The sequence below is a fragment of the Bidens hawaiensis genome, unplaced genomic scaffold (genome assembly GCF_021521415.1).
Source record: "Bidens hawaiensis isolate Kalapana, Puna unplaced genomic scaffold, B.hawaiensis_p1.1 tig00055212_1, whole genome shotgun sequence".
NCBI lineage: Eukaryota > Viridiplantae > Streptophyta > Magnoliopsida > Asterales > Asteraceae > Bidens > Bidens hawaiensis.
Window position 1 is genome coordinate 23,284 of NW_027499979.1, and position 26,642 is coordinate 49,925.

The following is a 26,642-nucleotide window of genomic DNA, read 5'->3' on the forward strand; positions in this document are numbered from 1 at the left end:
ACAAGGTGGTGAATGAATTCTGTCACAACAAGGGAATCATTCATCAACTCAGCGCACCTTACACTCCCGAACAAAATGGGGTGGCTGAAAGAAGAAACCGTACTTTGGTGGAAGCCGCTAGAACAATGCTCTCATATTCCAAACTACCATTGATTTTCTGGGGTGAAGCTATCAACGTTGCTTGCTTTACCCAGAATCGTGTGCTTCTGAACAACAGACTGAACAAGACTCCGTATGAAGTCTTCTATGGAACGAAGCCAAGGGTAAATTTCTTCAGAACGTTTGGATGTCCATGTACCATACTCCAAACAAATGCTGGAACAACCTCCAAGTTTGCTGAAAAAGTGGATGAGTGCTACTTTGTTGGTTATTCTGCTGATAAAAGTGCTTATCGTGTGTACAACAAGAAATCAAGAGTGATCTTGGAGTCCTTCAACATTGATTGGCAAGAGTTGAGCCCTACTGATGCACACAATAGTCCGGACTGGATATTTGATTATGAAGGCTTGTTCAAGCAGTTTCGTGGAATGTACTTGCCACCAGCTGCACCAATGGTTTCCCCTGTTGTTTCTCCAACTGTTCAACCCGCTGATGATAAGTATATCCTGATGCATGCTGTTTTGAAAGATCTTGGACATGTTGACATAGCTGCTACTGCACCAATACATAATGTACAACCAATGGCTAATTAACAAGCCTCGGTTAGTGATGAGCAGCCCTCTACCGACACCACTGAAATGCCAGTTGTTGAAGACACGACTGATTCAGATTCTGATTCATATATGTCAGCCGACAACAATCAAAATGTTCAAGTCGATCAACCAGAGACACCCCCTGCAGAACCAAGTGTGGTGGAATCGGTCCCCACACCTCCCTCAGAAGAAGACAATCAAGGTCCTGCAATGGAGGTAGATGCGTCAAATGTGTAGGTTGAACCATGTCCGAATGAGACTTCTGATAACACCAACACAACTTCTGTTCCAGCTGATTCTATGAAAACCTATGGGAAGGTCCCATTGCTCCAAAACATTTGGTTGAACCGCAAGAAGATGAAACCGATCCGCAACCAAGTGCTTCTGTCCCTGCAACCACTGTCTTTCATCCCATAGAGAGCCTGACCATCCAACTTGAGGCCACACCAGTCGATCATGTCAACCAGATTCCACAGTTACCGATTCATCGTCGACATCCGACTAAGAACATCATTGGCGATCCGTCCGCTGGCATCCAAACACGCAGTACTTCCGGTAACATTAACAGATGTCTTTTTGCTTGTTTTATTTCACAGGTGGAACCCAAGGACTACAAAGTCACACTGAAAGACAACTCCTGGATAGAAGCCATGCAAGAAGAGCTGTTACAGTTTAAGAAGCTAAATGTTTTGAGGCTAGTGAAGAAACCAGAAAATAAAAGGCTGATCAGAACGAAATGGGTGTTCCGAAATAAAAAGGATGACAAGGAGGTGATCATTATAAATAAAGCCCGGCTTGTTGTACAAGGTTTTTGGCAACGTGAAGGTCTTGATTACGATGAAGTCTATGCACCAGTAGCCAGACTAGAAGCAATTCGCATCTTTCTGGCATACGCCTCGTACATGAACTTCAAAGTGTATCAAATGGACGTGAAGACTGCTTTCTTGTACAGGAAAGTAAAAGAAGAAATCTATGTCAGTCAACCACCAGGCTTTGAAGATCCATCTCATCCTGATCGTGTTTACCGCCTTGACAAAGCACTTTATGGTCTTCACCAAGCACCTCGTGCAAGGTATGCCACACTGGCTGATCATTTGGTGAAAAATGGTTAAAAGAGAGGAATCGTCGATCAAACTCTCTTTGTCAAGAAGGTCAGCGGTGATTTGATTTTGGTGCAAGTTTATGTCGATGACATCATCTTCGGGTCCATGAATGAGGATCTGTGCAAGGAGTTCTCTGAGGTCATGCAACAGCGATTTGAGATGAGTTCCTTAGGGGAGATGACTTTCTTCCTAGGCTTACAAGTTGAGCAAAAGAAGGACAGGACTTTGATTCACCAAGAAAAGTACGTTCAAGGCATTGTTCAGAAATTTGGTTTCAAGGACTCATCATCTTTCATGACACCAATCACCACGTGACCCGTTCTAGCTCCTGATCCATCGGGAAAACCAGTCGATCAACACCTTTACCGGTCAATGATTGGTTCCCTGATGTATCTCACTGCAAGCAGACCGGACATCATGTTCCCTGTTTGTTAGTGTGCCAGATATCAGTGTGACCCAAGAGAATCCCACATGACGGCTGTCAAGCGTATTTTCAGATACTTGAAGGGTAGACCACGTTTGGGTCTTTGGTATCCAAAGGAATCTTCCTTGGAACTTCATGCTTACACCGACAGTGATTATGGGGGATGCAACTTGGACAGAAAATCAACATCGGGTGGATGTCAATTCCTGGGAGATCGGTTGATCTCATGGCAGTGAAAGAAACAAGTCACCGTGTCCACCTCCACAGTAGAAGCTGAGTACATTGCCACATCCAGCTGCTGCTCTCAAGTGATTTGGATCCAACATCAGCTGCTGGATTACGGTTTGAATTTCTATGGATCCACGATCAAATGTGATAATGAGGCGGCCGTTGCTATTGTTAAAAACCCGGTCCAGCACTCAAAGACTAAGCACATTAACATCCGAATACATTTTATTCGTGATTGTTATGATCATAAGCTTGTCGACATAAAAAGGGTCCATACTGATTATAACTTTGCAGATCTCTTTACCAAAGCTTTTAGTCGTGCTCGATTTTTGTTTCTCGTTGAGTCATTGGGCATGATTTCTTTTGAGTAAATCTTATCTCTTAGTTTTTAAAACTGTAAATATTTTTCAAATATGTCACAATTTTAGAGGGAAAAAATGAGTTAACTTTAACTCACCAAAAAGATTTTAAATTTACTCCTAGAAAAACAAAAATCAAGTCACTTGACTTAACAAAAAGATTTTAATTTTTATATACAATATCAATTTCATCCTTAATCCCAATTAAGAAAATCTTAAGAAAATTCAAAAAGTGTTGTCCCTCTTAGAAGGAGCTCCTTCATTGAGGGAGTCGGTTATTTTAAAATTTTCAATTAAAAATTTGATCCGAACCTTGGAAAGTGATAGTACATTGGTATGTAATGATTATAGCGTGTTAAAAGAATAGAACAAAAGGCTACAAGATCATTCATAGATGTGTAGGTAGGCTTGACAAACAAGTAAGTGTCGGGTGATATAAACTTAAACTAATGCCGTTGCCAGTGGCTATACGTTTAAGAATCGGTTGCATGATTCCGTGAAGTCATATTCATGAAGGCAAAAATGTAATTATACATGTCATACCCAAGCCTCTCTTTACCTGATCAAAGTTGTCTTATGAAAGTCAGTGTCAATTTTAAATTTTCATTGATTCAAGAAAAGAGTCAAGTAAAAAGTCAAGAAAACCAAGAAAAAGAAAACAAAAGAGTCAGAAAAACAAAAGAAAAGAGTCAGAAAAGGAGTCAGTCCTAGGAATTTTAACTTCTGCTTTATTTCTTCATTTATTTTCGACTCAAGCCTTGGACTTTCTACGTTTGTAGTCATACAAGATCTGATTGTTAAGGCCCTGAGACTTCTGATTTGTTTTATTTTCTTTCTTTTGTTCAAGCCTTGGACTTTCTCTGCGCCATAATATGTAATTATCCGACCTGATTGTTATGGCCTAAACTTCTGCTTTATTTTAATCTTTCTAGATCGAGTCAAGTGTGCAAAGCACAAAGTGTCATGTGTACAGTGTAAAATAAGTCCAGTATGTTAATAAGAGTGCTGTGATCAATTAAGAAAGGTTTAAGTCAAGTTGAGGTGATATGTTAACACAAAGTAAGCCTGAGATATGATAGAATCAGTAACATGTCTGATTAAGTGGGGACCACATAAGTATCGTGCCTAATTGAATCTCAAATGTATCACATTAACATCAAAACACTTGTCAAGTTAAAAAGGCGGACAATATCTACAGTCAATGATGAACTTGTGTTATAATAATTTCAAAATAGAAACGCGATCCAAGGGCTTTGCAAATCAATATGATTCCATGTCGCGATCGTTCTTTGTAGATCAACTAAAAAAAAGATCTATGTAAATTAATTAAATATTATGTTTAACTTCAAAATATTTTAAATTTTCTTTTATTTTTGTTTTTGTTTTCTAAGATATTAAGTATCTGTACAGATCAATATTTTAAGTTTTATTTTTTTATTTTATTTTTTATTTTTATTTTATTTTTTTTTTTATTTTATTATCTTCTTTAGCTGTGTTGTTATGTTTTGTCTAAGAGATCGTCTGTGCAAATTTTAACAAGTAACGGACCGACAAAAGAAAATCATAAAAAGTAAACAAGTACTCGGATTCGATGGGAAAATGCTTTTCAGGGTTTGAAAATGCAAATAATTTTAAAGACCGAGGACTGAGAGTGTATTTTCGGTGAATACTTGCGATGTTTTGACCTTATCGCGAGATAGGCTGACCCTATATGGGGAAACTTAAAATATCTTTCACTATTCACCTAACTCTTTTCACTTTCACTCTCCTTTCTCTCTCTACTCAATCTTTCAAAACCCTAATCTTTCTCACTAAAACATCAAGATCCGACCCTCATAATCGCATTTATGATGTTGAATCCAGATCCTACACCCTCGGTATATCTTCATAAACAACATAAATCATCATTTCCTCTCTGCTTCTGGGTTCTCATGGATTGAGACGGCGGTTCTTATGATCCGTCGGCTAGATCTAAGAACAGATCTTCATAATTTGTGTTCATATCATGCTATGTATCCGTTATTTGGCCTATATATCATATTGATCATCATAACTTGTTAGTTGTAGGTTTGATATTGGAAAGTTTGTAGATCTAGGTTCATTTAAAGGATCAAGGGTCAGATTGACCAAGTAAATCAAAGGGGTTTTATTCCAAAAGTTCCAGAAACCCAATTCGGGTCTAGGCGACTCCAAGGATAGGATAAGGAATCAAAATTGGTGCTAAGGAATGTTTTTCGCCTGAAAAGGGGTTTCGCTTCGCCTGGTCATGCGAAGCGAAATGCTTTCTATTTCGCTTCGCCGGAACATGAAACATTTCGCTTCGCTTGAACATGCGAAGCGAAATGCTTCCTGTTTCGCTTTGCCTGGTCATGCGAAGCAAAATGCTTCCTGTTTCGTTTCGCCTGCTCATGCGAAGCGAAATGCTTTCTATTTCGCTTCGCCTGGTCATGCGAAGCGAAATAAGGTTCATACGAAATTCTTATACTTAGCTAAATTTTCAGAAATTTGGACTTACGCTACTGGACTGTTTGGACTTTTGTGAACTATTGACTTTTGGATTGGTTTGGTGATTGGTTTGGACTTGATCATTGGACATAACCGGACTTAATAACCTATAAATAAACTAAAATTAACCTATTGATTTATTAAATCTAAAATGTAAATAATTAATTAAATTAAGTAATAAATAATTATTTAAAGCATATGTGTATAACCTATCATGTTTTGTTTTTATCTAATGATGATCTCATGATCTTGTGGTATTAATTTCAGGGATATAATCAATTTTGTGCTCTTGAGCTTCCAAAGTCTAGAAAGGACAAAGTATTCACGTCAATGATCAAGGGGCTCAGGCAATCACCCCTTGCTTATGTTATCACAACCAATCCAGCCATTTATTCTAAATGGGTCTTGGATTTCTGGGCATTTGCCGAAGCAGCTGATGATTCATTGTCCTTCACTACAAAGGTTGCCAGAAGGGAGTTGACTATCACTGAAGCAGATATCCGAAGAGTATTGAAGATTGCAGACGAACCAGACTATACTTATGAGAAGGGTGATAGAAAGAAGCTGGGTGATTTTGTCACTCGGATGGGATACGACACAGAATGGAAGAGCCTTGAGAAGAAACATCTCCCGCCATACTGGAGGTTTCTTTTTCATATTATCACTCATTGCTTCGCGGACATTCGTGGAGGATTTGATAGCATGAGCACTGACTGGGTCCGCATCATGTTTGCGTTAACGACTCGAGAGAAGTTCAATTACTCTCGAAGGATATTCCTATGCATGATGGGAAATATTAAGAGTGGGGCGACATGGCTTATGTACCCAAGATTTGTACAGATGCTTCTTGATGATCTGATCCCTGATGTTTAAAGGCCGGGGTCAAAGAAGGCTAAAGATAAGAAATCTCTTCCCGAGCCATATCATGTGCATGAGATCAAGACGTCGATCTTTGGTGTGTTGCTTAGCACCAAAGGAAGGGGACATCAGTATATAGGACCAAGGTCGGGTCCTAAATTTGGATTATTTGAGGAAACAGAGCCTGTTGGGGATGAGGCATCTGATGATAGTGAAGAGGAGGATGTGCCAGAGGTCGGGGCAGAACAAGATTCTAGTGACGAGCCGGCTGAGGACCACACAAAAACCAAACACGATCTAAAGAGGAAGAAGGCTGAAAAGGGCAAGGTTATAGAGCTTGAGGAGGAAGAAGAAGACCAACCGCCTTTGAAGCGTTTGAAGAAACTTGGGGACTCCCAGAAGTCCACCAAGTTTCTTGTCAAGATTCCCTCACAAGACAAACCATCTGACCAACCAAAAATCACCAAAGAAGCCCTAGCCCAAGCCCTCAAAACACTAGACGTAACCAAGATACAAATCCCTGCCTACAAGACACCAAAAACCAGAAAGAAAACCAAAGCCAAGAAAACCAAGACCCTACTCCATGACTCACCAGAATCCTCACCCGAACCTTCACCAACAGACCAACCCATATCAACATTCCTGCCTCAAATACCATCCTCACCACCCTCACCACCACAACAACAAACCCAACCCGAACCTTCTCAAATCACTACACCACCTACCCAACCAACCTCCTCCATATTCACTTCATCAGTTTTCAGCTCACCAATACAAACAACAAGCTTATGGAGCAAAACCGTTATAACTTCCCCAACCCAAACCGTCACACCATCTATGAACAACCAACACCACCCACCACTACAACTTCACCAATCATTACCCAACCCATCACCCTACCTTTGCCAACAACCTCACCACCCATAATATCCACCACCCCACCATCCACCGTTATTTCACCCAAACCCATTTCCCGAGGAATGTCTTCGACACCTCCAATGTATGCCGATCCTATCCTCGATAGGATCATCGCACTGGAGGAGTCCAACGCTAAGATGGCGGAGCGAGAAATTGTGCTCCTCAAGTTCATTAAAGAAATGAAACAGAAGGCGGTGGAGGATGAGGAAGAGAAAGCGGCTCTAAGGGAGAGGATTAGGGTGTTGGAAGAACAGAAGGAAGCAAGTGACGCACTTGCTGAAAATCAAAGATTATTGACAAACACCTTCCACACCCGAATCCAGAATCTGCAAGCACTGATGAACCGTGAAGCCTCTAAAACCGCTAACCTGAGAGCAGACCATTCAAGACTTGGAGATAGGCTAACTACACTTGAAAGAGACTTACTAAGTGCTAGTGCCTCAGATCTAATGTAAACAAGAAGATCGAAGATGCGACGAGAAAGTGGGATGTTGAAAAAGAAGCCACAAACTCCAGGGTTACAAATTTGGAAAATCAGCTTGCCTCATCCGCTTCCCTCGATTCAATCAGAGCCGAGATGGAGGCTATACAAGAAAAGATAAAGGAGCAAGATCGTCTGAGTGAGCTACAACTCAAGACGAATAAAGACATGGTGAGTAAGTACCAGGCGGCCTCAGACCTTATGGGCATTCAAGAAGATGAATTTCATGGTCTGGAGGATAGGCTGGACGCAGTGTTTGGGGCTTGGAGAAGGTCTGGTGAGACTTCTCAAGTCGGTGGTTCACAGCCTACCGCAGGTCCATCTGTGACCATGTGAGGAGTTCAGGCTGTAGTATCTGAAGGTAAGGCGACTGTTGGTTGGTTAGTACAACAGGGCGGCCAGTCTAGCGGTGTTGGTGGTGGAAATGATGGTGATGACGAAGATGAGAAAGAGGATGATGATGAAGAAGAAGATGATGACGATGATGACATTCATGATAGCTTCGATGATGATGATGATGATGATGATGATGATGATGATGATGATGATGATGATAGTAATGATAAGGGCGGAGACGGTGGAAACGGAGGAGCCGGAGGAGCAGGAGGTGGAGGTGGAGATAACACTCAATCACCTCCACACACTCAATATGAAGTTCAGGACCCTGCTGCTCACGACTCGGCTGGCAAAGTCAGGGAGCATGATACACAGATCACTGACATGTATAAAGATTTATTTCCTGATGACTTTGTAGGTGTTATGAATGACTTTATTGAAGCAGGAATGAACTTGGAGCATCTTATTGATCAAAATACAGAGACGAGGATTGAAGATGACTACATCAACTACTCACCTAATCCAGACACTCCTCCTGCTCAAGTTCAAGCTTCAAAAACTCCCGCAGCAGATCCCGTCTCTAATCCAACTGACGACTTGACACAGGAACCACCAAAAAGGAAGAGAAAGAATCATATTGTGTCAAGTCGTGCATGTGCCCGCGATCTCATCTATCCTTACCACGATGACTCGCTGATTGTATATGCAAAGTATAATAAGGAGAACGCATGTTGGGCGATTAGACGATTTAGTGGTGATCTGATTTATCTCAACCACCATGAGCTGAAGTCATTACCAGAGCTTGACATCAATTATCTTCAAAAAGCTCTAGGTCATGGTGCGGTTGGGAGTACTTTGGATAGTTGGATCCCCGATTATCTTCATCGTCAACCGAGGGTCGACTACAAAGATTTTGAGCCGAATAAGGGTCGGAAGTACAAGAACCCAAGGGAGATAGACCCAGTCACCGGAGAGCCACGAACAATGTGGAGGTACAGGGCACCAAAAAATTGTCACATCATCTACCATGGAGAGCCCTTTATTCCCAACATCCTCCGAGACTTCATGGGCTGGGAATTTGACAACACAACAGGGGAGGCCGTCATACGCTGCAAAGAGCTGCCTGAGATTCACGTATTTGACGAGCACGAGCTAATGGGGCTGCATATAGAAGATATCAAGAAGCTCTACAATTCACCCCTAGGAACCGTCAAGGACATCGGTCGTCAAAACACAGACTGGATAGTGGAAGCCTTCAACAAATTTGTTAGAAGAGTTGTTGAACTTCCACTACCCGAGAACGGCGGGCTGGATTACGACACCGACGGGTTCCAATACTAAAGACTAGAGGGAAATTGTTAGGTCCCTTTTTGTTTATATTAGTCTTTTGTATTGATGATTATGTAATGGGCCATTTTGTTTACTTTGTGTATTTTAGGCCTAAGAGAAAATGTGTAAAGAAGCCCATTGGGCATTTGATGTATCCTACTTCTCACGCATACTTTCCTATAAAAAGGAAGCATGCCATGAGAAGTAAAGGTTGTTGATATTCAAAAAGAAAAACCTTTTGTCATAACTCTCTTTCTTTCTCTCGGCTCTCTCTCTTTCTCTCTTTCTCTCAAACAATCAAAAATAACATCTCAAGATCCGAGACCGCTTAGGTGGCTTAGTGTGATTTTCGCTAGCACTAAGCTCGGTTGATCTAAGACTATTGTTAGATCCACCCACGTTGGAACCTACAATAACTGATGTCTTATTCTAAGATCACATGGATACCCAAATTTGAAATTATTGGATACCACTGCGGCACAATCTCACATAATTCTATGACTTATATTATATTTAAAAACACCATTTTTAAAATTTAATCCACTTTCTAAACAAAACTGTGGGAGAGTTTTAAATTGCTTTGTTTAAACGAAATAATATTTCCAAACTTAAAATAAGGATAAGTTTGAAAATTTTTAATATTAAAACTTTTTGGAAGATTGGACAGAAAAAAGATACAATATAATTATATGTGACAACGGACTACGACAAATGCTTAATCACACACTATATTTGTCAATAAAATAATTTTAAGATATCAACTTATTTACTAGGGAGTATTAAGATTTGTGATATAACACACGTCACTAAATAGCAATCAAATTTCAGTTTGTTAATTGATAGCGATATATTTTTATTAAATATTTCATACAACCAACTTGCATTATTATTTGTTTTCACAATTAAAGCAACATGTAATGAATGGTGTGTTGTTAGATCTCGAGGACAATGGCCAGAGAGGTTGGAGGGATACCGCGTCTTGTGTTCATATGTAAGGAGCTACATAGCATTTGGCATCCGGGTGGGAGACTTGCCTTTGGAGGGTGGAGACGACTATGAAGGCGGAGAGGACAGACGCGCTTGTGAATTAATACAATATGAAAGAAAATGTCAATTTCTTCGTAAGACTGAAAACATATATTTAATTTCGTTACGAAATTTAGAAGTTATTTATTCAAGACAAGATGAAGAAAGACACAATTATTAATAAGACTGAAAACATATATTTAATTTCGTTACGAAATTTAGAAGTTATTTATTCAAGACAAGATGAAGAAAGACACAATTATTAATAATGTTTTTAACACGTAAACGGGTATTGATACCCTTTTGAATGTATCACGAGTTTGCTTGTTTGTTTGTTTTTAACATAAGACACCTTTTATGTAATTAAACAATTCTTAATTTTTTTTATTTGTAATACATATTTATCGATGTATCGTGCAGAGAAATATCACTAGTTTAAACATAAAACTCATGTTTAAAGATAATAATTCTTAAAAAGATTATTAATATTAAAATCTCTAAAATTAGTAGGTGAAATGTGCAACTAAAAACTAAAATTCTAACACTCTTTATACTACCTACCCATTTTTATGAAGTAATAATAAAAATTAATATATAAAACCTCACGTGTTAACACTCTATACGAGTATTGGACAAGTTGAAGGCCAAGGATACCCCAATCTTTTAAGGACAGATTTTTAAGTCACACGTGCACATGTACTTGAATGTTTGGGGATTTGTTTGGTTTTTCTTAATGACTTGGTTTTTTTTTCCGAACATTGTTTTGTGTGATAACCATTTAAAATCAAATTATTCGGCTTGAAGTCTTGAACCCGCGTGACATGATAGGGATGCGATGAGAATCTGGTTAGTACTGCCGGTTCATTATGGTAAGAGTACAATACTGGCACTCGCTATAATGATAAAAAAGAGATAATTCAAAAATTAAAGTCATAACACGCCTAAAAAGATATTAACATATGTTTTTATTATCAACAAAAAGCATTGTCTTAAAAATTCGGACTTGCCTTTCAATTCATTATTTACTCAAATAATCTAGAAGGATTTAGTAAAGTTGTAAAAGAAAGAAAATAATAAGAAGCCTAACATAAATCATAATATAAATTGAGCAATTAAACAGAAGCTCTATTTTTTCGAGTGCCTCCAACCCTAGCTATACTTAAAACTACTGTTGTTGAGCATGCGTAGTTTTAACTTTTAAGTACTTTTAGATAGGGACGAGCAAATTTGGTACCGGTATCGAAATCGATACCGATTTGGTACCGATTCAAATTGGGGTACCGATTCAAATTGGTACCATCGATACCGAATCAGTGCAAAGTTTTGAGTTTCGGAATCGGTACGGTACTGGTATTTCCCGAATTTGTACCTTCAATACCTGTATCGTTCCGGTACCGAACCGAATATTTCGGTACCGGTACCAAGAATTTATGATTTTCGGGATCGGTATTTTCGATACCGGTACCAGTATAGTACCGAGCTCATCCCTACTTTTAGGCCCTTTGGTTTATGTTGGATTTATGAATCTTGGACCTTGTCTTACTATCATGGATGATTTGTTTTCAATTATATGCGACAAAGACACATCGACACTAACGCGTTAGAGTAACCCATAAAAGCAAAACAATGATATAATCGTGTTAGAGATGGTTACTTCCCAAAGAAGCAAAATCGAAGTTAAAGTAGTTGAACTAAAGGAAACACTTAGGTAACCTTCCCCACAAGAAACATGCTCTAGTTGTAAGTTCAGAAGTTAAAACTTAAAACCAAACACTACACATGCTTGGTACACAAGGGACCTACACCTGTCCAAATTCCAAACTGACCATACACGTTCACAGCAGCACACAAAATTCCCAAGTTTGATTTGAAGATTCAAACAATTGAAAAAAAGTACCCTAACTGGTTGGAGAATTTGAGGCCTCATGTTTATTTCTGGTCATAGCTTCTACATCCCACAAATTCTCTTCAAACACTACTTGTTTTCTTTCCCATTTCTTTAAATCTTTATTGCTTTCTACCCACCCATTTCTGATTTCTTCATCCAAATCATCAAATCTTGGTTTTTAGTCACAAAATCTCCAGTTTTCATAAACACCCACAAAAATTTGGGTTACTTTTCATCATAAAGATTCTTGTTTTATTCTGGTTTGGTGAAAAAGTTCAATTTTTACCATCAAGAAACTTGTTTTGTGGCTGATTTCAGTGAAGGATGGTGGGAGGTGTGTCTGTTGTTGGTTCATCAGTTATGGATTCACACACTTCACCATGTTTGTGTGTGGATTCATTCACATCCAAAACTCATATGAATCACACAAAAAATGAGCACAAATCTGTTGGTAAAAAGCAGTTGTTGCTTCCTGGTTCACTGGAATTAAGAAGCTCTTTTGTTCATTCAAACTATTTTTCAAGACCACCTTGTTCCAATAAGCAGAGGAAATCTAAAGGTCTTGTGGTTGTCAATGAACTTGGTGGACAGTATGATGATAGTTTTCGTGATGTTCAAGCAGTAAGAACTTGCTAAATCTTTTTACTCAATTATAAAGATTTGTGTATTTATGTGCCAAGATTAGCTATACAGTTTTATAGTTGCTATATTATTGAATGACATTTTACAATTTATATAGCATGTTTCATCTTTTTGTTATAATTGTTAAAAGTATTGCTGACTTTGTTCATGCTTGAGTGTTACTAAAGATCCAAGTTTCTAAATCAAGAAAAGATTAATCTTTAGTGGTGATTAGTTTATATATTAGAACTTAAATGTGGAATGGATTAGAAAGAGCTGAAAATTTAAGTCCATGCTTGTTGAGTCAACATTGTAGCCACATTAGTTATATAATTGAGTTTTTGTAGAAGTTATTTACAAATGTCAATCCAAAATGCATTTACCCTTTGTAATTAGATAATGAGGACTGATTACTCAAACGGTGGACTCGTACATAAACCGGTTGGAATGTGGAAAAAAATATTCTTTGTTTGATATTTACTAATGCTAGGTGTTATGTCATGTATGTTTCGTTCGGATTCTACATGATGAAAATTGAAATCTATGAGTTATATGATCAAAACGCTACTGTGTTTGCAGCAACTCTTTAATCTATTCACTTACAAAGCTGTGAGGACTGTTATGAACCAACTCTATGAGATGAATCCAACCGAATACCGTTGGTTTTATGAGTAAGCCTACTTTCATAATTCATATTTCTTACATATCTCAAGTTGTTTTTGGTTTTTGGAAACTTAATTTCTGCTTTCTATATATTTTTGACATGTGACGACAGTTTTGTGGTGACAAACAAACCTAACGATGGAAAGCGCTTTCTTCGTGTCCTCCAGAAGGTATAAATCTTATTAGGTTCAGGAGGTTTTAAGCATTTTAGTGCACATTATACAACTTTCAATCCGTTTGACCTGTTATTAATAAAATATAGCCTGATCAACCCCTTAACATATAATTTGCTTAAAATTGCCACCTCAAGGAAAATCATCTTGTTTTATTGGTGTAATTTGCTACCACAGGAGAAACATGATCTTGCAGAAAGAGTAATGGTGACTCGCCTTCACCTATATGGAAAATGGATTAAGGTGTCAAATGATTAATAATTTAATATTGTTATTTAGTTATTTTCACTTTTATAAAATCATGATTGTGGGTGGCTTTGCACATTAGAAAGTGGATCATGCTGCAATGTATAAAGATCTATCAGACCAGAATTTGGCGTTGATGCGTGAGCGGCTCATGGAGACGGTGATATGGCCTTCTGAGGATGCCAATTGGGAGACTTAAGAGTTGAAGCTTTATCATTATTATTTCGATCTTGTCTAGGTAGAACGAAGAAGTGTTATAGGGAAATCTCTTTATATGTATATGACATTGTGCATATATATAATTGTTTTAGTTTGGTTTCATGATTCAAATCATCAAATGTTATATGTTTGTCATTTGAAAGTTAGATATTTACATGTCATTTGCACATATATATTCTTAATCCTAGTCTTATAAGTTACAATTAACAAGTTGATTACAAAAGAATTTAAGTAGCATCAAATCTCACCAATAGTCCTTACAAGAGCATGATCCATCTACAAAATGGTGGAAACGACTCGCATCCCTAATAACTATGGTCCTTTTTGTAAGCTTAGAAACATATTTACTGAATTCATGGCAATCACCACAAATTCTTAAGTTTTTGGTAATCAGGATCCACGAGCCACGGCTAACATTAATTAACCCAAAAGCAATAGCTAGTTTCTCACTATGACTTGAAAGTCTTGCCAATTTTCTATCATCATCTTCATCATGAAGAACCCAACTCAAATCAGGAACATACCCCATTTCTTTAACAGAAGTCAAGAAAAAACTTAACTTTTTGTAAATTTTTTCGGATTGAGGGTGTGTTTTGTCTCCCGCTGCAAAGAAATGAACTTTACTTTTGATGACAATCCAACTTCTACCAGCCGGTTTCTTTAAGCCCTTGTTTTCGACTATTAATCTCAAGCGTTTGACTTCGGACCATTGACCATTAGCAGCATAAATATTGGATAACAACACATAATTCCCAGCATTTATTGGTTCTAATTCAATAAGATTTTCAAAAGCACTTTTGGCCATGTGGGTATTTGAATAGATTCGACACGCACCAATCAGAGCTCGCCAGATGGACGCATCTGGTGCCATAGGCATCGTGTCGATCACATTTTTGGCTTCGTTTAATAACCCACCGCGTGCAAGAAGATCCACCAAGCACGCGTAATGCACACGCTCAGGTATTATGCCAAAATCTTGAACCATTGATTGAAAAAGGTTTAAACCTTTATGTATCATACCCGAGTGGCTGCAAGCAGATAACACAGACACAAATGTCACTCGACTCGGTTTAAACCCTTCTCTGACCATTTTCGAGAAAGTCAACATAGCATCATTTCCACATCCATGCATTCCATAACCACCAATCATAGCATTCCATGAAACAATATCAGGTTTTGATAGCATATTAAAGATTCTTTCAGCATATTCCAAACTTCCGCATCTAGCATACATAGTTATGAATGCATTTGCAAGCGATACTTCAAGATTTAATAATGAAAACCTTCTTAACGTATAAGCATGTAAGCATCGACCTTGAGGGAGATTAGAAAGATGAGTATATAACGATAGAACGTTTACTATAGTGACAATTGTCGGTTTTACCCTTGAGATCATCAGGTAGAAAAAAATCAAAGCTTTGTGTTCCTGATTGTTTTTAATGTAAGTGGACAGTAACGAGTTCCAAGAAACCGAATCTTTATCAGGAAAGTTCTCAAACAAACTCGTACCGGTTTCTTCATCTTCACAATTTATATACATTTCAGTCAATGCAGTGTTCAAGGTTGCATCAATTTGGGCCCCACATTTAACCACATAACCATGGATGCATCTTCCAACATTCAAAAACTCTCGATTATCAAAAGCAGCAAGAATTGAAGTAACTGTTTGAGAATTCGGATTAACTTCCGTCTTTAACATTCGAATAAATATTTCGCAAGCTTGAATCTTTAGATTATTATGAACCAAACCCGTGATAAAAACATTGTAAGAAATCACATCAAGCACCTTCATCTTTGTGAAAACAGTTTTGGCATCTTCGACACGGTTAAACAACACATACATATTTACTAAACTATTTGCAATATGTGCGTTCTTTTCCTTGCCAATCTTGAAAGCATACGTGTGTAAGCTTTTACCGTTTACCAAACCGTTAGAAAGGTGAGCACATAAAGGCATAATAACGACTAAAGTTCTTTCATTTATCTGAATTCCATCTAACTGCATCTCGGTTAATATATTTAAAGATTCATCAATGTCCTCACTTTCTATAGAACAAGATAACATCGAATTCCATAAAGCAACGTCTTTTGTCTGGATTGAGTTAAATAGCTCGTATGAAGACCTAAAATCTGCAAACCTGGTGTACATATTCATCAATGCGTTAGTTAGATGCGTATTGTTATAACCAAGTTTGATAGCTAGTTGATGAACTTGCATTCCCAGTTCAAGATTTCCATATCCAACACATGCTTGTATGACAACTAACATTGTAACAGAATCACACTTGAATCCTTCATTGAGCATCGAAATAAAAAAATATATAGATTTCAAGTAATCCCCATTGTTAACATATCCACTTATCATAGTGTTCCAACTTACGGTGTTCCTTGAATCCATATTTTCAAAAACAAGAGCCGCAAATGATGGATCAAATTTCAAATAAAACCCGAGTAAAGATGTATTCACATGAGGTTTTGAGTTCAACAAACCATGCCTCAAGCAATACCCGTGTATCTCCTTCCCGAGCCTCAACGCCAATAGCTCCCCACAAGCCCTAACCAGCTCAACAACCGTAACAGAATTTGCTTTCAAATTCGCCTTTTGCATCTGGGAAAACAAGTCGAGAGCTTGTTGGTACTCAGAGCAACCAACACATCCGGAAATCATAGCGTTCCAAGAAACGACATCTCTCTCAGACATTTCATCAAACACCTTACGCGCATTCACTAACATCCCGCATTTTGAGTAAAAATCCACAAGAGCTGTTTGAACACGAACATCAGAAGCCAAAGCGGTATTCAAAAGATCATTGTGTAGCTTCTTGCCTCTCTCAACGGCGTGTAGCCGGCTACACGCCTTGAGAACGAGAGGCAAAGTGGTATTATCGGGCAAAATACCCGAAGATTCCAGCCGGGTGTATGCATCGAGTATAGCTTGATCATCTTTTAGCTTAGTGTGGTGCTTGATTAGTGAGTTCCAGTGTTTTGATTCGTGGGTATGTGTTGATTTAAAAGGAAGGTTTTGAAGGGCTGAGGATAGAGATAAAGGGACATCCATCTTTGAAAGGTAGTTGTCATTTGACGGGCTCAGAGTTGATACAAACCTAGTTAAAAGTTCAAAAAAAAGCAACAGGACGATCAGTGGCGCAGTTTAGTTGATTCGAACCTAATTTCGTAATTTTAACCCAATTCGACTTTGAGTTCATACAAAAGCGACCCTATTTTAACCCAATTTAACTCTAATTTCAACCCAAATTAAGTATTACCGGTTACGAAAGTCGGGCTCTGGTATTCTGGTCGGCGTTGGTGGCGAGAAGAGGTGGTACTTCAGCTGGGGGCTGGGCGCTGGCGGCTGTGGACGATCGCTGCAGGCTGCAGCTATTGCCGTTTCACCTTTTGACGGACCTTTGGAATGCCGCTTGAGTCTGGAGACATGTGCGTAGGCGCGAAGGCAGAAATATTTTTGGGGGCCGGGCTCAATACGTATAAAAACAATCCGGGGGGCCGCTCAATACCTATAAAAATTTTCGGTCGAATATCGAAAAATATACCCTACCGACCGGGAAAAACGGGGGGGCCGGGGCACCCCCTGGCCCCAACTAACCTGCGCCAGTGCCTAGAGCATTCTCGGTTCCTACCCTATATCCATATATATTATACCAACTTTTGAACCCATGTATTACACGGGATTTATTAAATAATAAATAAAAATAAATAAGGTACGTCTTTCTTTTTTAAATAAATGAACAAAATTGAAGGTAAGAAAAAAATAAAATATATACTACAAATAGTAAGAAGTCTATAATCTCAAATTTAGAAATTAGAATGAGATGAACCATTACAAGTTTACAACAATATACAACATTTGTTAAAATTGTTTTGACTCATTACCCATGGATAGATATAATGAATGATATGAGAGATTAGAAAATTAGAAGGGAAATTATGACTCGTTTGTCAAAATTGTTTTGACCACTGACCAATGAACATGTAGGATAAATAAAATGAGAAATTAGAAAATTATAAGGTAAACTATAACCCTTTTGCCAAAATTATTTTAACCCATGACCCATTGATAGATATGAATAAGATGAAAGACTAGAAAGGAAATTGTAACCCATTTAACAAAATGGTTTTGCCCATAACCCATGGATAGGAAGAATAAATGAGAAGATAGATTAGACCAAGAATGAGTGGGATTGTTACATCATCTTAATTATTTTCTTTTATTAGTAAAGTTAGATGACACCCATGGATAGATATGAATGAGATGAAAGGTTAGAAAGGAAATTATAGCCCATTTAACAAAATGGTTTTGTCCATAACCCATGGATATATAGAATGAATGAGAAGAGAGATTAAACCAAGAATGAATATGGGATTGCCACATCATCTTAATTATTCTTTTATTAGTAAATTTAGATTAGATAATTACACTAAAAAACACTGTATTTTCTCTCTCATGTTTAATTAAATAATATTTTTATACCTTTATCATCATATTTTATCTCTCTTTCACTCACAACTATTTCATGAAAATATTAAAAAATTATACAGTATCTATAGTGAATCCCCAAATTTAACTTTCCCATATAAATTTTCTTCATTCTCTACTCACAACCACTCATCACCATACCATATAATTTACAAATCTCCCTCACATAATTTTAGAGAACGGATTGAGAATGCTCTTAATAGGTAGTTAATAACAGTATGACGTAGGAGCATCTGCCCCAATGACCTGACCCAATGGGAACCTATGTAGAGAAGGAGTTACAGATTTATTTAAAATTTGAATTCCCGCAAGGCTTTTATTTGTTTCTTTATTATTTAAGAATGTCTAGGTTCATTGGAATATAAAATTCTGGTATTAAAAGATTGTATAGAATACCGGTCTTGAACCTTTTGGTTTGTCACTAACCATTAGGTTATATGATATCCATGAATAAACTATGAGTTTCTTGAACTATTTGAGTATTACCGAGAGTTCGGTATCACGGTTTCAAATTATTCGAGTATCAAATAATACAATTCTGAATTATTGATATGTAAGAAAATCAAAATATGCAAGTTTATTTAAACCACAAAGGAGTTGCACCTCAGTAACTTGTCCAATCCAATATTTTCTTGCTCACTTCTAGGCAATGTTGCCACTTCATATAAATTTTAGCATTATATGAATTATTTTGTGCACACATTTCATTTGTATTGCATGTACATGCTCTGGAAAAGCTGGCTTGGGCCGTGGCCCAGCTAATGCCTTCTTTCCTTTAACTTGGGGTTGGGCTTGTTTGGTTCTAGACGTTTAAGAAATGTATGCATTAATAGAATGGAAAATACGTTTTAATGATATTTTCTATGTAAATTAAATTAGTTTATCAACTTTCAATGACAAACTGAAAATTACGAGCTATTTTTAGGTTTACAGATTATAAAACTAATAATAAAAACACATTAAATATGTAAAGTTAAATGACTTTCAATAATAGCTTTATAACTTATTTATATTTATTATTAACAATTATCAATTATCAATGTTTTTATAAACGGCTTGACTATTAAATCAGCAGTCTTACTAATCCACTAATTACATATATATATACAGATAATATAACTAACTCAAAACAAAACCATCGTTAATTTGTTATATTCTATTAGATATTTACAATAACAAAATATGTAGTCAATAATAAATATATGGAGCGTGAAGTGATCATAAATAAACTAATATTGAGGTTCTTGAAGAAATAAAACAAAAGAACACAAATTTTGAAAATCATATATACTAGCAAATCCAGTTCTTTAGTTCAACCGGTCGTCCTAAATGAACGCAGTTCAAAAGTATTTTATCAGACCAGTTATACAAGGGCTCTCGGTCTGATATGGTTTTAAGACATTGATGTCTATGCTTGAAAGTTGAGATTAAAGCCAAGTATCTGTTTCAAATATTGATATTTACATATAGTCGTATTAATAAAAAGTTTGCAGTTACGAGTGTATATTAATTTTTTCCCTTCATTTTTATATTCTTATATACACGTATCTGATCGTAAGGTTGAATCTCGACAACCCGAACCAACTCATATCAAGCGACTCGCATTCAACCTAACAAATTCCATTTGTGTGTAATCAAACCTATTGAAATATATACTTAAGATAGAATGTCAACAAACCACAAGTCCCATGATGTGCCCTTGGCTGTCTCTAGCATCCAAAACATGATACTCTATACAACTTTAACACCTTTAGTCTCTTTTACTATTTCTCGTAGATGTCACTAACGGAAACTGTTGCCCTTGTCAATAATTTACCCCGACTTGATAAAGCGCATCAAATAAAACAAAAGTTACAATATGCTGTTAGGTTATTTGGTACGCTCCACAGTTCTCCAGACCCTGTCACATGTGGCAATCAGTGTTGCTATGAAACACCACCCCTATAGAGTAAAGGGGTTCATACCCTTAGTGAGATTGGTGCCGACCCTTAGTGAAAAGTTTAGTTATCCAGCCCATTTTAACCCAATTTATAAGAAAAAGTAAATTATAAATTTTGAATGTCAACGTATGTCATTTACCTTTAAAATTGGCAGGACTTATCTTACAATACTAATTAAAGAAAATGTTGAAATTTAGGTGCCAACCCCACATTTCACCTAATTCATAATCTCTCATCTCATTCATTATAGCTATTCATGGATCATGGGTCAATCATTTTATCAAATAGGTTATAACATAGTGTGAATTATATTTATTATTGAATCACATGACATTTTCATACCTAAGGTTTGATAAACTACACAACTTTGGTACCTTTTTTTTAAATTTCTTGCAAATCAACACGTGGTGTTTCTAAAATCATGCTATTTAAAAGTTTTCGTGAACCCTGTTTGTTTTTTTCCATTAATTCTATATTAAATTAATTTACAAGTATTTTGAGAATCACAATTGAAATAACAGATCTTAATTATCTTTATTATTTGACAAAACCCGTGTAATACACGGGTTTAAAAGCTAGTACTTAATATTTTCAAATGTTATACAAATTGTTCTTTGCTTCTTAACACCATTAGTTAAATGAGCTCATGTGTCTTGTACATAAGTGTAAATTAGTTATTTTTCCTATTTGTTGGTTTAAAAAACACTTGATAGCTTTTTATCAGCGAACAGGACGAAACATTAAATTAAGAAAAAAAAAACTACTCTTAGGTGAGTAGTTGGAAATATGATGAGTTATATATCTACTAAAAATAATTATGAATAAATATAAAATCAGCCCTTCAATGATGATTCTAGACTTCTAGTTAGCCATTACGTTTGATCGGCAATGTATTAATTATTCTTATTAAGAGAACTCACCACAAGTTGGCATTTACTTTCTTTTTGGGTATTTTTACTCAACTATTTTATGTACCAAAAAAAGAAGTATAATCATTAACTTTTTATGTTCTAAACAGTTAATTGGCACACAACATGATACGTTATGCGATTTTATGCATTAGAGATTTAGAGGTGTGTATAGGTAGGTTATGAGCTTACATTTTACCAAAAACCAAAAATTGGCTTGTTTATAAAATCGTTCGGTTTTATCAATTGGATTTAAAACTTTCGGGCTGAAAATAAAAGGACAAAAATAATGAATTTAGACTTAAATTTTTTATTAGACAAAGGATAACTAATAATATGATTCATGAAGTTTATAGATCTAATAACCCTAGTCACACATATATAGTAGTGTAAATCAAGTGAATTACAGAAATAACTTAAAACTAATAATTTGTTTTAATTTGTTATTTATTTCTTTAAAGTTATTTTAATAACACAAATATATAATTAATGTCTACAGTAAATCAATATTTTTGTTTTTTGCTTTTGAATTATTAAAATTAGGTACACGCGCAGACAATTTTCATGTTATGAAACACATGGTACATAAATAGTAAATGTTATTGGTTTTCAATAATTTCAATTTTGATTTATTGATTGGGAATAATCCCGACTCAAGATGTTTTCAGATATTCTCAACTTTAAACGTATTTTCCTTCATCAATCCCACACTAGCTAAAATCTAATCCCATCAGCTGTTTGAACGTATTTTCAATCAGTGTGGAATTTTTGAGGAAAATACGTTTAAAGCCTTGACCATAAAAAAATTATACTTTATAATTAAACTCTTAGACTTTCAACTTTGGTCACAAAAATTTTAGATTTTCAACTTATGTCACTTTTACTATAATAAACCGAATCGATACCCTACTTAGTTCCCACTGCGACCTTGCAGCAACGCGCCAAGTGCGATGGCATGCCCGCCGTAACGCGCACAGGTAAAATTACTTGTGTTTAATAATCAAACTTTCAACAAATTTGTATTAATAAATTAATCTTGCTCAACTCACTGACTCCTCTATATTTAGATTTTAAATAACATTTTATCTGGTTAGTTTTTTTTTTATTTATTAAAAAAGTCGATTAGTTATGAAAAAGGGCATCAATCACCTTTAGTTGAATTAGTTATGAAAGTGAAGGGTGTGGAGTTGAATCATTTGGGCGTAAGAATTTAGAAGCCTCGATAACTAACTCAAGTTAGATAGCGATATGGTGACTGCTAATTTACGTAAATATTTAGTAAAGTTTTTATATGTAATTTTTAAGTATTCTTTTAGGAGATAAAGAAATAATTAATAGTGTTTATGGTATTAAATAATTGATAAACCTTATTAACATAATACCCTTTTATACACGGGGAAGATAGATATATGATGACTGATATATATCCGGTAATATTTCCCTTAGTTCGAGCAGAAGAATCATAAGCGCTCAAACTGGAACAAAAAGTCTCAAATAATTAGTGTCGTTGTAGACCTTAGGTAAAGATGCTTGTATATTGAGAAGAGGATTGAACGTCAAGGAACCAAATGTGTCTGATATAAACTATTTTTTTTCTAATAAAACAGATATCAGTTTCGCCCTATTTCGTTCGTTGATGTTGGATAGGGTTCTCTTAAAGGTAGGTAGCTGGCACATTCCAGAATAAAATATGGTAGCTAGGTGAGGAGGAACGTGGAGGCCATGAAGTAAATTGCAGAGCCAAGTTGCCATGACTTATAGGGCATTTGCAATGTCTTTGTATTCTGATTTTGCGCTTGATCGAGATATGATATTCGGCTGTTTAGAGGATCAGATCAGGTTTCCATCCAAGTTAATTTACACAATAGCCCGATGATGTGGATCGTTGAAAGTCCGGGCACCCTTAAGTCGGCATGAGAGTAAACCGTAAATGAGTGATTGAGAGTGGGTGGCAGAGATACGGAGACCATGCTCAAGGATGCCTTGTAAGTAGCGAAGTATATGCTTCATAAATATGAAGTATACATGATATTCAACCGTATGAATGTGAGATTGCGAGGTACTGAAGTGGCTTTGATAGAGGTTGCCGTCAGGTATAGGACTATGGGCTGCCACATCTAATCTAACTACACTATTAAAGTGACACAAGTTGTCCACATAACATTTAACTAGACACTCTATATAGGATGCCAAGTAGATGTTATGTCACTATTTCCTATTATATTATTACTCATAACCCGTTTTCCTATTATAACCCTTGACCCGTAAGGCTTTATAAAATTTTAAAAAATATATTATTGTGTGATACGAGTTTCAAACTCAAGACCTCATGTTTCAAACCAAATGTGCTTAACAACTCCACTAAAATGGTAATTGTGTTTGATTTCTTGACTTAACAAATATAAATGTGATTTCTTTTCAAGTATAAAACCAAAATTATATTTAATTGTTAACACTTTCATAATTCACAATATGACATTGTCTTCTCATATCTCTTTAACACAACCATTTAAGATTGTTCATTGTTTATCTCTTTATTTTAAAATATAATATATTTTTTTTACAATAAAACCTTAGTTTTTGTAAATTTAGTTTTTAAATCCGTGACAACATTTTGCTATAAATATCATTTTTATACACACAATATTAAGTATAACAATATCGGTATGCATGTTTTATTTGAAATAAATCAAACATCAAGATTTGTTTTTCAACTTAAAATATAGTGCATAATATATCAAAAACTTAATAAAAAAAGTCATAAATAAAAAAATATTATATGAAACAATTGAATTCACGTATTACATATAATATTTTTTTATTTTTTATTATATTCACGGGCTCTAACCTAGTGTATCACTTATCTCCATTAGGCTTGTGTTCCCTACTACTCTACTAGGATTTTAACAAGACATATACTCCATTATTTAACCTTATGAACGAACGGACTAGAAATCTATCTTCGATCTCAAGCAAAATTCCAAATGGTAGAGGAAAACTTTATTTATGGATAAAGATTACATCTAAATTAAACACACTTCTTAGAAAGGACTTACGTAATTTCAATCGTATGTAATTATCAAATTATGTGATTGTGGGTTGCTTTTTGAAAAAAGAAATTAAATAATTAAAAGGGTTTTAAAATTGAAATTGAAGTCAAAGTTTGAAAGAATTGAATGATTAATTAGTTAAACAAATTATCCTTGGTACTTGAACTTCATGATTGAAAAGAAATGTTAATGGTATCCAATTACTTTAGACAATTGACATGACAACAACAAATTAACCAAACTCCATGGGCCGGGTAATGCGCAAGAAGACGACCACCTCGATCTTAGTTACCACTTATAAAAAGTCTTTCACCAAATTAACAACGTTTTTTGTCTCTTAATAATTAATCATCCTTTCACTATTCAACAACGTCACCATAAAACCATAATCACATTGCCACTATGAACAAATGCACTCGTCATGTGGATACAGTATCATCATAACAAACATTAAGATATTATATGTTTATTTATTAACATAGGTGCATCTTCGATTATTAAATAATTAGTTTTAAACAGAAAACTAACATGCTTAAATTCCGTTGTATGTATAGATTTAAAGTACTACAAGTGTTTGCGTGATTTTGTAGTTTGTTATATAAAATCTTTTCTTTATATAACATTTCTATCAAAGGATTTCTAGTCTAGTTGTATTAAAATGTGTAAAATTGTATTCGAAATGATTTAAGTGTTCTACGCTAATGAAGAAGACATGCGCAAATTTTTACGAATAGGTTTAGAGAGTGGTCTTAACCGTGTAGTCTTGGAAAATGATTCTTCATGTCAAACAAGTTTCAATCTAAGTTTAAACCAAAACTCATACATTAATATACATATCTACCAAATAATCATCTATCAAACAAATATAAAACAAATAAACACTCTAATCAAATATATAAGCAGTAGCCTAATCAAACTTTATAGCAAGTGCTAAGTAAATGATCAAATATTAAATTAGTAATAATAATTTGTACTTTTAGACTTAGTTAAGGTTGTAAAGGTAGCTATGCGGATCCTAGGGCCGTCTGGAGAGCTGAGTGTAATGTTTTAAAAACCGGTACGTACCGGCCGGTTGAACCGGTTATACTGGATTTTCATAAGGTAAATATTTTTGGACGGTTTGCCATAATATCATGCCGCCGGTTTTTTTACAAATACTGGTATAAACCGCAAACCAGTTTTAAATCCAAGAGATTTTTGATATTTTTTACGACACATATTTTTTTAAAAATGACTTTTAATATAGCGGATAAAATTGAAACTAGTAAGCACGGTAAACAATGATTCGTTAATCAACAAATTTTGTATTATGCAAATCCAATGTTTGTTTATTTACATATTTTGTAATTGACTAATTTCGTATACAAAGCATGAACTTTCTATCCAACTCGATCATTTTTCATTTGTGATATATGGTTCAGGTGTGATTTTTATTAATGCGCTTTTGGGTTATTTTTTAAGTTGAAATTGTATTTATATGGAATTGCAAGGTAAATTATTCAACGCGGTTGAACCTCCCGGTACATTACGGTTCAACTGGTTGTACCATTTTTTAACCAAATCCGGTACGGGTAAAATATCGATTTTTAAAACATTGGCTGAGTGTACTTGGAGTTAAGAAAATTACTTTTTGGATATCATATATACATCAATCAAATATTATAACTTTGATAATAATTAATTTAAAAAAATGACATCCGCTCTTTAATATTATAGCAATACGAATTATGTTTTATTATTTAATTAAAAATTAGCCCAAGTTGACCGACCATATCTGATTCTGGCTGAGGTTAACCACTGTTGATTGATTTTTAGTAACTTGACGGAGCTAAAGAAAGTCAACCCGACACCATACCTTGCAGCGATTACTCAGGGAGTGCTCGGTTGGTATCAAAATAAAATCTATGAAGTCTAAATGTGGCACTTTAAGGCCAGCCATAATGTTGTAATACCCTGTGAGGCATGAGATTGCCACTTGGTCGTAAGGCGTAATGAACACTTCGCTCCCCGTTTGTGAGAGGTGATTAACCACCATGAACGGACTCGCAAGCGTGGGAGGAAGCCTTGTGATCGCTTTTTTTTAATTGGTCATTCCCTTCTATTACATCCTTTAATGAGTACGAGTGTGACTACAATCTTTACCTAGGTGGTGCTTACATGGAAACACTTTTGCACACACT

The 26,642-nt window shown here is 35.8% G+C and overlaps 1 protein-coding gene and 1 pseudogene across 2 annotated transcripts; one reads left to right on the top strand and one right to left on the bottom strand.

The window, feature by feature from the left end:
* Positions 1 to 1,784: 1,784 nt before the first annotated feature.
* Positions 1,785 to 14,175, top strand: LOC143601025 (chaperonin-like RbcX protein 2, chloroplastic). Of its 2 annotated transcripts, XM_077078541.1 has the most exons (6): positions 1,785 to 1,799; positions 12,422 to 12,768; positions 13,348 to 13,439; positions 13,544 to 13,601; positions 13,782 to 13,847; positions 13,933 to 14,175. In XM_077078541.1, exons 2-6 carry the CDS (start codon positions 12,472 to 12,474, stop codon positions 14,047 to 14,049), a joined length of 630 nt encoding a protein of 209 aa, XP_076934656.1. In that variant the 5' UTR covers positions 1,785 to 1,799; positions 12,422 to 12,471; the 3' UTR covers positions 14,050 to 14,175. The 2 variants fall into 2 exon arrangements, with proteins under 2 accessions (XP_076934656.1, XP_076934655.1); XM_077078540.1 differs by lacking the exon at positions 1,785 to 1,799 and having other exon boundaries at positions 12,385 to 12,768.
* A 1-nt stretch (position 14,176) lies between these two features.
* On the bottom strand, positions 14,177 to 17,127 carry LOC143601024 (putative pentatricopeptide repeat-containing protein At3g11460, mitochondrial pseudogene; annotated as a pseudogene).
* Positions 17,128 to 26,642: the final 9,515 nt, after the last annotated feature.